Raw genomic sequence first — 13,416 nt, forward strand, 5'->3', positions numbered from 1 at the left:
TTCAGGACAGCGCCACATTGGAGACTAATGCCTCCATCTGTCACTGGAGATGAGAGGAGAGTAACAAAGAGAGGCAACACTAACCCCTGAACTCATCATGGACAGCCATGTCAATTAAATACTGAAAAACAGCAGCACTGGGAGCTATAGTAACTAGTCTATCCACTGCTTCATGGGAGCTCAACTAGTACCCCCGTCACCGTTTAATCTTCATGTTACAGAAAATACCATAAATGATCATTTGACTGATTGGTTAATTGTCAGCAAGTATTTTGATAATGAATTAATTGTTTTTGACATTTGTTCTGTGTTTTTTTGTATAATCTATATCTTTGGGTGTTATACTGTGTGTCAGATAAAACAAGACAACTGAAGACCATTTCTTCACTATTTTTCAAAATTATAAACGAAATGATTACTCATTTAAACAAGAAAGCAGTTGTCAGACTGATCAATAATGAAAATAATTGTTTGTTGCAGCCCAGTTATCAAAAGAAATGTCTTTGCTTTGCGCTAATGACGAAAACTAGTTCTCCCAGCACTCACGAGTCCTGGCAGGAGCCTTGAAAGTGACCAGATCAACACCACTGTGAATCTCCAAAATGTGTGTACACGTCTAATTAGCAGCAGGGGGGGGCTGCAGTTAGTGGGGCCGACTGATTCAGCAGGTCCCCAGCTTTGATAAGTTCAAGCGGTGTAATGCATTATCCGTCTGATCACATTAGTCATGCAGGAGCTCTCCATCTGACCCGAGCCTGCAAGGGGGTAATGTGAGGCTGCTGACACAAGAGTGGCCTGACGAAACAGTCCCAGGCCCACAGATAGAGAGACACAGACAGGGAGAGGGAGAGAGAGAGAGAGAGAGAGAGAGAGAGAGAGAGAGAGAGAGAGAGAGAGAGAGAAAGAGAGGAAGAGTAGGCCTGAAATCTGACACCCAGAAACACTGACTTGGTGTCTGGCTTCTCTTACTTAGTCAACCTGTACGTGCCAGCTTCTCTCGCCGTTATGGTTCCACACAAACAAAGACGCTCTCCAACTCTCTTCACAGGATGTGAAGCAAGCACAGGAAAACGAATTCTAAGTGCTCTCAGGAACTGTAGAAACAATGATGATAGTTTTTTTTTTTTTGAAGTGGAGAGGGGCCAGTAGTCAGGGGCAAACATTTAACGTGAAATACAACACTGGCGGCCAAAAGGAACCTTTGTAAGTGGTAGCACAAGCCTCAGCCGTTGGTTTTCCATAATCCAGCGTGCGAACATGAGCTTGTTTAAGCTTGCTAAATACTCTCCCTCTGTGACACGGGCCCGACCCCGGCTCAAATATACAGGGAGAGGGGTGGGGTGGGGTCATCAGTTAAGGCCTGCTCTGTCCACCATTGGCATGCACTCCCGTCTTGTTTGTCAGCTGCTTGCCAGTGGACACCTTACTGCTGCAATGTCCCATATCACTGCTGTCAACACTCACACGCCACTGATACACCACGAGGAGGTACATGCAATGCACATGCGAATAACTACTTGCAACAAATGATATACGATCTAAAGAAAGGCTTCCTCCCTTCAGCAAAAGGTCGAGGAGAAGGGCTGCTTCAAATCTGAGCTGCTGCAATCATCTCCCTCCTGCTCGCACTTCCTTCTAAAAGACACTCTGGCTGCAACAATGTAAAAAAGCAAGGAGTAGCTGACTCTTTATAAAGAATATAAAAAAGAGACCTGACAAATTACAGGCTGTACTCCGCTCGCATACACTGCACTCAGCACATTTGGCTGTAAATGCCATGGTGAAGGTTTGAGTCATTTTCTCTGTCACTGCAGTGAAAGGATTTTCAGTTTCGCCTGCACAAACCTCCTATGGGCGAAGATGAGCCGCAGCTCAGCTCTTGAATCGTAGACAGGGAGCAAAGAGGCAGCCATTAAGTCTTGATTCTCTCATAAATTGTTTGTTCTTTTAAATGCTTTTCTGTCTTCATAAAAAAAAAACCCTCATTATTAAGAGCTTGGTGATTTGTAGTTTGGAGCATGTTTTTTTAACAACACTTAAAAATAACTGATTCAATACAATGTAAAAAAAGAGAGTAATATATAAACTATAGTGAAATATGTTCATTTCCAAAATTGGTCCTAATCAGAGGGAAGGAGAATTTGCAGGCTGAGGGGAGCCTCTCTCTCAGAAGCTCTGTGAAAGCCCGGTTGCCAAGAACGGTGGGAAGAGAGGAGCCAGGAAAAGGTCCAAGTCACTTTGTTCTTCTTTTTGGAAACGAACTCTGGTTGAACCCGGGGAGACGCCAGACAGTTTACAAAGAGCCAGGCATTACTCTCTTACTTTTCCAAGCATTGCAATTTAGAGACAGGGCCCAAACCTACTATAGCTTCCTCCTCACAGACCACACTCTTTAACCTTTGTAAATCTGGTGAAAAACCCAAAGTATCTGCTGCTTCCTTCTGCTGTTTTTTTTTGAGGGGGGGGGACCTGTGCCAAACTCTGACTCATAACAACAAAATGTCAGCGAATACCACTTAAAGTAAAATTAAGGAAAAAGGTATTGCCTCCATCCCAGCCCTGTGTTTATTTTCCAACTGTCAAAGTGACAAGGCTCTCTCAATAACCTCAAAGACAGCTTCAAAGTTGTGTTCACAGATAAGGTTATATTGGATATTTTGTTTTTTATTTCCTCCCTTGAAAAGCCGCCTCTTAAACAGCGCTCTGCCACATCCCTCAGAGAATATTCACGGGCTTTCATCATGCGAGCCGCTCTTCTTTTAATCTGCTGTTAAGTGAGCAATAATTCACACATTCCTTTTCATGACTTTGACCTCGTTGCAAACATAAACACAGAATCCCTCTGACCTGCCTCCCCATGTAAAACAGTTCTCACTTTGGCCAAGGAAAACAGACAGAGACGGGTGAGAAAGCCCAGCCTTAGAAAGGCCCAAATGTCGGCATGAAAATACTCCAGGACCAATGACAGCATCTCATCTGGGGCCAGGGCTGTTCACATGCATGCTGTGAGACAGATTTTGAAAAATAAAGGAAAGAAGTGATGCTAAGATACTAGGAATACACTATTAGACCATAAAATGTGCACTACCTGTAGTAAGCGATCAAAAAACAAAAATCCAGCAAACAAAAGAAACTATAAAACAAAACATACCTGTTTTCTCCTTTATTTCACACAAGACGTTGAAGAGAGCAGGTTTCATTCTGTGGCAGTTCAGTGCATGTTTCCTAAAAGGGGGACAGGACACCACTTTCCAGATCAATATTCAAACAAGTGGGAACAGTAACAAAAGAGTGGGGCATTCTCACATCCCTGCTGTTTCTTCTGTAAGAAGCGGGGTCATTTATAAAACATGCAGGAGAAAAGACAGCAAAGAAAAATGTTAATAATATTTAGACTGAAATTATATTATTTTTGTCACATAAATACACAATGAGTGAAAACCAGATTTTAACATAATCCAGCCAGTTACATTACTACTGCAACATGCCTCAAATGTATTTTGCATTATATTTTAGATTACTGACAATAGGTCAAAACTATAGGAGAGGATCTGCAACCTGTTATTATAGCACAGGATTACATTGTAAGCTCCTTTTGTTACAAGGTAGAAGTGTCTGGAAAACTGGAGTGGCAACTGCTTCACAGTTGTAAAACCTCTCAACAGATCATCCTAATCCACACTAATCACACAATGATTGATAGTTTTGATAAAAATATGAATGCAAAAGTTGTTTCAAATAATCAAATATGAAGTTTATAAGGCTTTTTCTTTCGCTTTCACGCAGTCACGGCACTTCAGTGGGCGTAATTGCTTTCGTTTAGAGGCAGTCTTGACACAAACCACAATATTATCTCCCCCCCTCCATCCCTAATAATATTGGCTAATATTTCCGCTCTCCGATTCACAAGTGTGTGTGTGTGTGTGTGTGTGTGTGTGTGTCTGTGTGTGTGTGTGTGTGTGTGTGTGTCTGTGTGTGTGTGTGTGTGTGTGTAGCATCACCTCGCCTGTGCTTCGTCTAAGCTTTGGTCTGTGATGGTCATTATTTGCTGTAATATGTCTCCGATGTCCTGCTTTCTTCCCTCTGCGTCCGTCCCCGCCGTTCCATCCTGCATATGCTGCGCCAGGCCGGGGTGTCCGGCCATGCCTACCCCGTGGGAGTGCATCAACCGCGGCTGCTCGTCCATCCTTGACCACGGTCCCTGCTGCCTCGCCTCCAACTTTTTCAATTTTAATATCAAGAGAGGGGGGAATAGAAGAAGGTAAAATATCCTCGGAAATTCCTCTGGATTCCTCTGCGTTTCTCTCTCTCTCACCCCCCGACACTCCTCCTTTTTCCTTGGTAAGATTTTCTGGATTTGGGAGGAGGGAGACTGACAAACCCTCTCTCTGCCTTCTCTCTCTCTCTCTTTCGGTCTCTCCCCCAGCTGGTTTAGGTGAAATCTGATCTGAATCGCTGCTTTTGGCTTTGGCCACTCCTGCGCCGCTACTGTAGGGAAGAAGAAGGGAAAAAAGCAGGACTGAACATTAAAGGCTCCTAATCTGATTAAAAGTGGAGCGCATTGAGCTCCTCTCCGATATACTCGAGAGCTTGAGGCGCTAAAACGCGCAAACGACTCAACTTGCCTGTGGAGGCTTTTGGAAGTAACCACCAACTGTTATTGTTTCGCTTATGTCTGGTAACTGACTCATAATCAGAGTATGGATGGAAAGCCTCCGCCCCTCGAGCCACGATTGGAGAAGAAGGAGCGCGCAAGTCCCACCTCGGTCCTCTCCGAAAACGTCAATCATCCTCCTTGGGAAGGTGGGACACAGTAATAAACATAAAGAGATGTGACCGGACCGGGTGGCCATACAGTGATGGATAGACAGTGAATATGTAGCCTAATAAATAACTGTGAGTGGCAGTGAAGCTCTGACCCAACAGGACAGCATGGCAGTGCTTGGAAAAGACACCCTGTCACCCAGACTATATATTTTACTGCTGAATATTTACATCCATGTAATCAGTCACAGGAATAATAAATCAAAATGAATTTATTAGAACATGCAGCAGTTTAGTGAGGAGCACTTTCACAAGTCTCATGTTGGAACACTGAACCACAACTGTTGTTATAACTAATGCACTGATTCCCCAATCGAACCAGCCTTGTGTTTGAACACCCTGACACTGTTTGTAATTGCTATTAGAGCGGCAACAATTAGTCCAGTAATCGATTAGTCAGTTGACAGAAAATTGGCAACTATTTTGATAACTGATGAATTGCAATGTTAAACCGGTGGAGTCCTTTTTCAATCGTTGTCCTTTTATAAGCAAAATTCCAAAAATTCACCAGTTCCAGTTAAAATTAATATTTTGAGTTTTTTTGTCACGATTGTAAGTCGGTCACAAAAGGCTATTTGAATATGTTTTGAATATTTTTTTTTCTATTTTCTGACATTTTTATAGTCTCTCAATTAATCGAGAAAATAGCCGGAAGATTAATCAATAACGAAAAATAATTGTTAGCTGCAGCCCTAAACCAGACCTCTATTAAAATATCTTATCACTCTTTGCATGCTATCTCCCATTAACACCTAAAATATATATATAAATTATAATACAGATATGCTGCAGATCTGTGCCTTGGAGTCTGGTCTATCCAAATGCCTCCTTCCCTTCTTTTACTGGCCGGACAGAAATCGATCAGTCAGTTTTCTCATTACGTGCTGAATAGGGAGGTAGGGCAATAATTGTCACAAGGGGCAGGGTGAGGTTGAGGGTAGTGGTGGTGATAATGTCTGACTCTCAAGAGCTGCAAGACTGCACAGCACAGCCCTGAAATGGAAGTCTGCAGTCCAACAGCCATCCTGCTTTATTTTATTCCCTATTTAACAGGGTCGTAATGACTGAGGATTATCTTTGTGTTGTAGACCTTGCAAAGGAGATGGTGGTTCAGTTGCAAACATGCAGACTCTTAAAGTGGAAAAAATATTCTTCAGACATGACAAACATCAAGTTTTTCTTAGATTTTTGACTCAATCATACGTCTACAGAACAGTGAATATTAAACCACACGTTGCTGTCAGGTTGGTTCTTCAAGTCTCGATCCATACCTCCCACACATCAGTCTTCTTAGGTCTGATTTAAAAATCAAGGCCTGCATTGATTAGTGTGAAATATGATCTAAAGAGCTTATTCCTTTTGCTCTAAATTCAAATTTATTCCACTGTAAGCCAAAAGACAGAAATGACCTTATTGCTTGTGGATGCTTTTGGAAAAGTAAACTCTGAATAGAATAAATAAAGCCTAGTTTGTGGCTCTGATTGCTGTATTTCGCAAAAAGCAGCATTTGCAGCCTTAATGAAAGTGAAAAATCTGACGTCGCATATCTCCCCTCCATTAAAAGCAAATGTGTTGTTGCAGCATTAATAATCCTGCAAAACAACAAGATTGGATTATAATTGCAAATGAATTTTGATGTAAAAATACTATGTTTTTCTCCAGAAGTTGCAGAGTTGTTTTTCTGAGACTAAAAATGTTAATGCCAAGCATGTTGGTATTCCCAAAAGAAATGTGAACTAGTTGAGTTTGTTGAGTTGTGTTGTGTTTACCATCATCCAGTGAGGCATCTCTGATAAATATGGAACAAGACAGAGTGTACCATAGATTATCATACATTTGCGATGAGTAGATTTTACAGTACATTTTTCACATGAGCTGCCTGTAAACTAAAATAATGTAATGTCTCAAGCGTTTGCAAATATGCGCACCAAATATGAAGACAGACTGTACATAGATGTATATTTTGAAATACTTCATGCTAAGAGTACTACGCAGTATATACATATTTAATAAAAGGTTTACTACATACTAAAACACAATTAACACCATTTCACCAAATAGTTTGTTGCATTTATTTTTATTTATTTCATTCATTTATTTATGCTTGATAACGCTGTATAGCGCAGCCGTAAAATTATTGATGAATGTGTTCAAAACTGATGAAAATACCATTACATATAATTATAACTATGTTATCAAGCATATATTAATGATGTTTCATAAGAGGAGTTATAGTTGTTGATAAATACATAACTAAACAATTAAAAGTCTTAATGCACTCTATATAAATGCTAAATTGGGGGGTTTCAAATACAGTGTTACTAGATATCTTATAATCAAACCATATAAACAAAACCCCAATATTTCAAGCTTCTTAACAAACCTCATGCTGACTCCACAACACACATCCTCCTATCTGGACCAGGGTCAAATAACTCCTCCCAGAGAGAGCGGCAGGTCAGAGCAGGGTAAGTTATGTATGAGCTTGGAACACACTGAGAGAGAAAGCAGCAACTGCATGGCACATCTCTCCAGGAAGTAACCTTGATGAAAAATTCAGTTGTTTGCAGTTCCCGGTGTCCCTCAGGCATGAATAAAGTGAGGCCCAGACAGAGAGAAAAGACCTGGGCTCAGCTTGAAACTACTCACCGACCCACTGCTGAGGCGCACACACATCGGCTAGCATTAGGAGATGGGCATGAATTAAACTTTAATCGCACCTCAAATAGATTAAGCGACAGGAGCCGAGTCAGCATTTCCGAGCCCTTGCTCTGCCTCTGTTGACCATCCTCCTTTGAACTCATTCTAAATTAAATACCCACAAGTCCCAGTTTCTTTGCACGTCAGATTAGCTTTGAAGCAAAAGAGGTACTTGAAACAAACCTGAGGTAGAAAGCAAGGCCTGCACAGCTGCCCAGTCATTAATGTGATATCATATCTAATTAATATCACTAAAGGGTTGCTCCAGAGATTTATCATTGCCCTTCCAAAAAGTTGGGAGAGTTGCGAGAGACATCGTCAAAAATGAAGCATCAGAGGTTGAGATATCATTTTAGTCATATATGTGTTATACTTTTATTACTTAGTGTAGGTCAAGGTCAAAATATGGTGGTTCTGATAAACCCTTTTTCGCTGGAGACACATCATAGTAGGGAAAGCACCGGTACATAACAAAAATAAAGATGGCTGAATTCCATTTAGCTGCTTTAGTTTCAGGGTCCTGGTACTATGCATAATGATCATAGATTTGTTATGAAAACCTTCTTCTATTTTACTCCTTCAAGATGTTTCCAAAGTCGATTAGCCTACCACGGGCTTCTGCATTTTAGTATTTCTCCAGTCGAGTCAGCTGACTCCCTCTTGGCTCTCCACTCACATGAATGGCAAAAAATAATCTAATAAAATGACTTTTTATTGAACTAAATTCTGATAATAAAAAGAGTCAGTTCAGGTTTTTGAGACGCTCAGAAAAATGTATCCATCGTTTCACAGCTGTTCCTTTTGTAATAACTGTAAATGGGAAAAGCTCTTATTGGGCCAGTGTGCGCGCCACATGATACTGCAATACTGAATGTGGCCACTATGAAAAAATTGCCTCCCAGCAGAGGCTTGTTTCTGGGGTGTTGATGGCTGGCTCACTCCAATGAGACCACAAAGTCCTGGCTTACTGGTACACTTGAACAAAACTGAGCCATCGCTATTTTTATTACATAGTAACACCTGCGTTTTTCTTACTGTGACAAGTAAAAAATGTCTGCTGTTAAAAAGGTCTATTTCTATAATTAAACTCAAAGCATCTTTCATTAGACCTTTCGCTGCCTGGTCTAAAGTTTGCATCGCAGGGTTTTTCCTAAAAATTTAATGACACCATTGGGTTATTTTCTTAAAGCTCTATTAACAGAAGACACTATAAACCTCTACTCTACTAGAACTCTCTATATCTATGAAAAGTGCAATGTGACAACTTCTGTTATGAATTGGTGCAATATAAATGAATCTGAATTGAATTGAGAAGTACTCCTCATGATGAATATTTTAAATCTTTATGTGTAACATGTGTAGGTGTACTGCCCCTTTTATTCATTTCTGGCAATGAGCATGATGACAATTTTCTCAGTAACCACTTTAATATTAGGTTTATTGTCTTTTCTAAGACTTTTTCAAATAAGATTATCTTGAAAACAGGTAATGTAACATTGCTTCTGTTTTTGTACCTTTATTTAAGAAAATTACATTTTAGGACTTGAAGAATAGTCTGTTTATGATTTTATGTTTACGTTTCCTTGTTAGTTTGAGTAAACAGATCCCTGCCTTTAACCCGGCAGGATCTGCCTGTATCTTGTAGCTAATGATCATTTTTAGCGTGGAGGAGCTGGATGTGTCTTTGTGCAGCTGAGACTGGGTCAGGGTGAAGGATGACTGATATGACGGGGTTGACCTGTCACATAGCATTTGACGTACTATCCTTGGAACAGGATAAAAGGGAAGCCAAATGTCAAGTGATACAAGTGACGCATCATACACACACACACACACACACACACACACAGAGGGTTGAAGAGATGAATGTTTTATAATAAAAACCTAAAACCCACCAGCCATTCTGCAGATGGCATGTAAAAACAGTAAGCTTATCATTTTTTGTGAAAATAATAGTCACCGGTGGCACTCGCAGTGTGTCAGCCACAGGACTTCCATTGCCCTTTTCTAAGAGTGTGTCTGTTCTTGCTGTAGGGCCCCTGTAAGCCCTTAGACCTCTCTCCAAAGCGTGGGTTGTGCCTGGTGGGGGGAGATGTGACGGATGCTGGAGCCCGCTAGCTGCTCTGTGAATTTTCCCAGACTCATTTGCATTCATAAGGAGCCTACTCCTTGTCACAGAATGTTTTCTTTTTTAGTCTGCCTCCAAAAATCCTGTGCGACTCCTGGTGGGAGTGCGCCGGGAAAATCCGACTGTCAAAGACGACAAGACGAATGAATCCCTGTGTCAGAAAAGTGTGGCTTCAACGATGACAGATGGAGGAGAGCTGTCCCTCCGTCGATCCGCAGGCTTCATTTTGGAATAAATAAATCTGAATTTCACCCCCTCCCATAATTACAAGTGTTGCCTTATTTGACAGCTCTCTGTGTTTGTTGATGGGAGTGTGTCGGTTGATGTGAGTGTCCTTGTGTGTGTGTGTGTGTGTGTGTGCGTGGTGGGTGGTGGCACTGACCAGGTGACAGCTTGATATAATTCCATGTGGGAGTGACTGCGGTGTGTGTGCTCTGACTTTTCATCCTAGCTTTCTAATCAAACGCCAACATAACACCTGGAACAGCAGGTGAATGTAAACATGACAACAGTTCCCCCCACTCCTCACGCATCTGCCTTGCTGACGTGTCCTTGTGCAAAATGCTTCCACCATTAGCAATGTTCTGTACGCAATGCTGCACTCTGACCTCTTGTGGAAGAAGGGCAGGGAAATCACAAGGAACTCTGGGGGCCCCTGAAGGAATAATACCCTGGGTCTCCACTTGTTTACTAAATGAATCCCAGTGGAGTCATCACCACTTTTCACCTCACTAGCAACAAGCACTCCAATGGGGTCATGTAAAGATCATTCCTGATAAGGGAGCTATGAAAGTCTTGTGATTAGCTACAGCAGGCAGCTGTTTTCAGTGAAAAACCTCTTAAACACCACTGTACAATACCTGCTCAGCACCAAACCGCAGACTGACACAGTTAGCAATAAAGAGCCAGATAGTTCCCTCATGAGTTGGTAGAGACTAAAAACAGATCTAAAATGAGAAAATATTGGACTTACATTCATAAGGTGGCCAGAAACACGAATCCAAATTAACAATATTGTTGCTCCATAACAGCTGAATGTGTAAATAAAGAACTGTTTGCCATATCAAAATTAAAAGGGGTTGATAGGTCACTGTTGTGTTCACAACTTGTTTCCTCTTCCCACACAGTTATTGCAGATTTACAATAAATTAAAAAAATACTTTTTATAATTTCAAATTCTATGTCCCTTTGTTAAATGTTCTGTTATCTACTGATTAATGCCAACTAGAAGAACAAAATAATGTACATCAAAATTCCTGTCTTTTCTCTTCCTGTGAAACAAAAATATTTTTGATAACTCATCTTGAACTCAAGCCAGTTACATAAATCTATCAAATCAAACAGTATTTTGGAGAGACTAGCTAAGAATCACATAAAACAATACTTAACCGTTTAGTTAACTTGTTGGTCTAGTAGCTAGCATAGTGATATCATGCATCACACGTGTGTGTGTGTTTGGATCTTAGTTGGCAAACACTTTGTTGACATTTCCAAAAGAGTGTGGTTGTGTTCTAATGTATTCATTTATCCTAAGTCTTCCTCTGCCAACAGTTTGTTTTCCTATTTGTTAGTATTCCCAAAGCCACGCCTCCTTTTAAGCAATCCAATCAAATCTGAAGGATTTTATTTAAATCTAAACTATTAAACTATATCCCTCTCACATATATTGTTTCATTTGGAAATATTTAATATCACAGAATATAACACTCCTCAAACTTTCACTCCTTAGTGATATTAAACATTCTGCCTGACGTTCTGGCATGTAATATGTTTGGTTTTTATGTAATAATTTTTGAGTTTGGTGTAATCCTTGCTCAAATTAGTATTATATATATATAATATATAATATATAATATATATTATAACTGTATTTTATACTGCATATAGTGTACTGTAAGTGTAATTTGTTGATTTTACCACAGTAGTTGTTGCCAGGGTAACCGATGGGTATCCAAATAAACAACAAATGTTACCAGTTTTCACCAGTATTGTTACAATAAAAATAAATGGATGAGTGATTGAATAAATAAATAAAATGCCCCAAATTGACTCCTTATAATTTTCTTCTCAAAAGACAAACCTCTGGACAACAAACTGCTGCTACGGTAGGGCCCGGAAAACATCAATGTCGCTGATATTTTTAATTCTTTGAAGGGCTTGTCGTTACTCCACAGAACAGCAGAAAACAACAGAGCGAACTGAATGTGAGCGACACAGATTCCCTAAACCTCAAAGAACACGGTGCTAGTGGAGGATGATAAAAAAGGAGAACATCTGGTGAGCTGAGCACAGTGCCAGGACAAGACAAAGCCATGTGTCTGGCAAACACATACCTACTACACTCAAAGCTAAACACACACACACACCCAAACATTTATTCATGCATGCACACTCAAACCCGCCTGCCCCCGAACTTGCAAACAAGCAAAAAAATCCCCCCTACACACACACACATGCATGTTACATTCATTGTGCTGGCACTCACGCACAGCAGGGTTCAGTTGGAGAGAAGAAAAAAGAGAAAGCAAAAGTAGGATGTGATTGGAGAGTCCACTGTTCAGACAAGACTAATCTGCATACTCTGAGGCTTAGAAGTGAATATGCATGAGGGAATAAAACGATATGCCTTGAAGCAGACCACCCGCTCTCTTTGGATTACTGTACCCACCTCCGAGCCTTTTATCTTCTTGTTGGCATGCAATCAAGCCGATTTAGTGTGCAGTGGCTGATGGTTTCACACAATGGATTGGACTTTAAGAGACGTTAACCTGTTGACAAAGAAAAAAAAAACACCAAAGCAAAAGGAACATTTGAGAAAGGGTTTATGTTTTTAAATTTCACCAAAATATGTACCAGAATTATCCTAGAAGATGTTTTTGTGCATATTTCCAGGCCTTCTATGGTTAACTGTAAGAAGAACTAACTGAAGATAGAGAAGCAAAACAGAGAATGGATATATACTGCACAGTATTAGACACAGAGCTCTGATGACCCATCAAATATTCAAGAAATGTCTGCTGGAACCATGAATTCATATTTCAGACAGACTTCCTCTAAGACTGTCCTCGCCAATGAATGAATATTTCATTTCAGAAAATAGAGTGGCCCTGAAAGGCACCATTACCAAACCCTAATGTCAGGGAGAAAACATTCTCTACATTTAGTTGAAAGTTAGGGTGAAATGATAAGAGCCATCCATGCGTAACACAATCTGATGGGGTAATGCATTGGCATCACATTAGCATGACTGTGTGTTTGACTGCATGACAGTGTATGTGTGTGTGTGTGTGTTTTCCCAAATGACTCAAATGAAAAAACAGGGAACTCTGAGCACAAGGGTTTTCAATTTATGATCTTGCTCATCTGGTGAGAAGAAGCAAAGTTAAATGAAAAGCTCAACTCACACACAGTCAGTGCCTTAACATGTAAAGACATAATCAGACATTAAACTGTAGGGTTTTTTTTCTTTTTCAGAATAATCCAGTTAACACAACTAGATTCCTGCTGGAGAACCCTGATTATTTCGTAGAACATACAATACATATATGTTTTTTGCAGGTGTGCACATGTGCATAGACAAGACCGCAAAACAACAACATTGCAGCTAATTAAAAAGTGAAAGGGTCTCAGGGACACAAGGGCAGGCAGTGGTGGAAAGTACATTTACTTAATTGCTGTGTTTCAGTGAATTTTTGAGGTACTTGTACTTTTGAATATTTTTGTCAGGACCGGGGGCCAGAACTCAAACGTAGACCAGAGTATAG

General features: G+C 40.4%; 1 protein-coding gene across 2 annotated transcripts in view; it reads right to left on the bottom strand.

Moving 5' to 3' along the window:
* The window catches only part of pbx1a (pre-B-cell leukemia homeobox 1a), a 48,496-nt gene extending 43,848 nt beyond the window's left edge, over positions 1-4,648 (bottom strand). Inside the window, exons 1-2 of one of the 2 annotated variants that reach the window (XM_046051697.1) lie at positions 4,002-4,648; positions 3,152-3,225 (exon numbers count right to left, since the gene is read on the bottom strand). In XM_046051697.1, the coding sequence (XP_045907653.1) occupies positions 3,152-3,225; positions 4,002-4,186 (259 nt within the window). In that variant the 5' untranslated portion in view covers positions 4,187-4,648. The remainder of the gene's footprint in view (positions 1-3,151; positions 3,226-4,001) is intronic. The other variant, XM_046051698.1, reaches the window with a different exon arrangement.
* Between the last annotated feature and the right edge of the window lie 8,768 nt (positions 4,649-13,416).

This window comes from Micropterus dolomieu, linkage group LG06, assembly GCF_021292245.1.
Source record: "Micropterus dolomieu isolate WLL.071019.BEF.003 ecotype Adirondacks linkage group LG06, ASM2129224v1, whole genome shotgun sequence".
NCBI classification, from domain to species: domain Eukaryota; kingdom Metazoa; phylum Chordata; class Actinopteri; order Centrarchiformes; family Centrarchidae; genus Micropterus; species Micropterus dolomieu.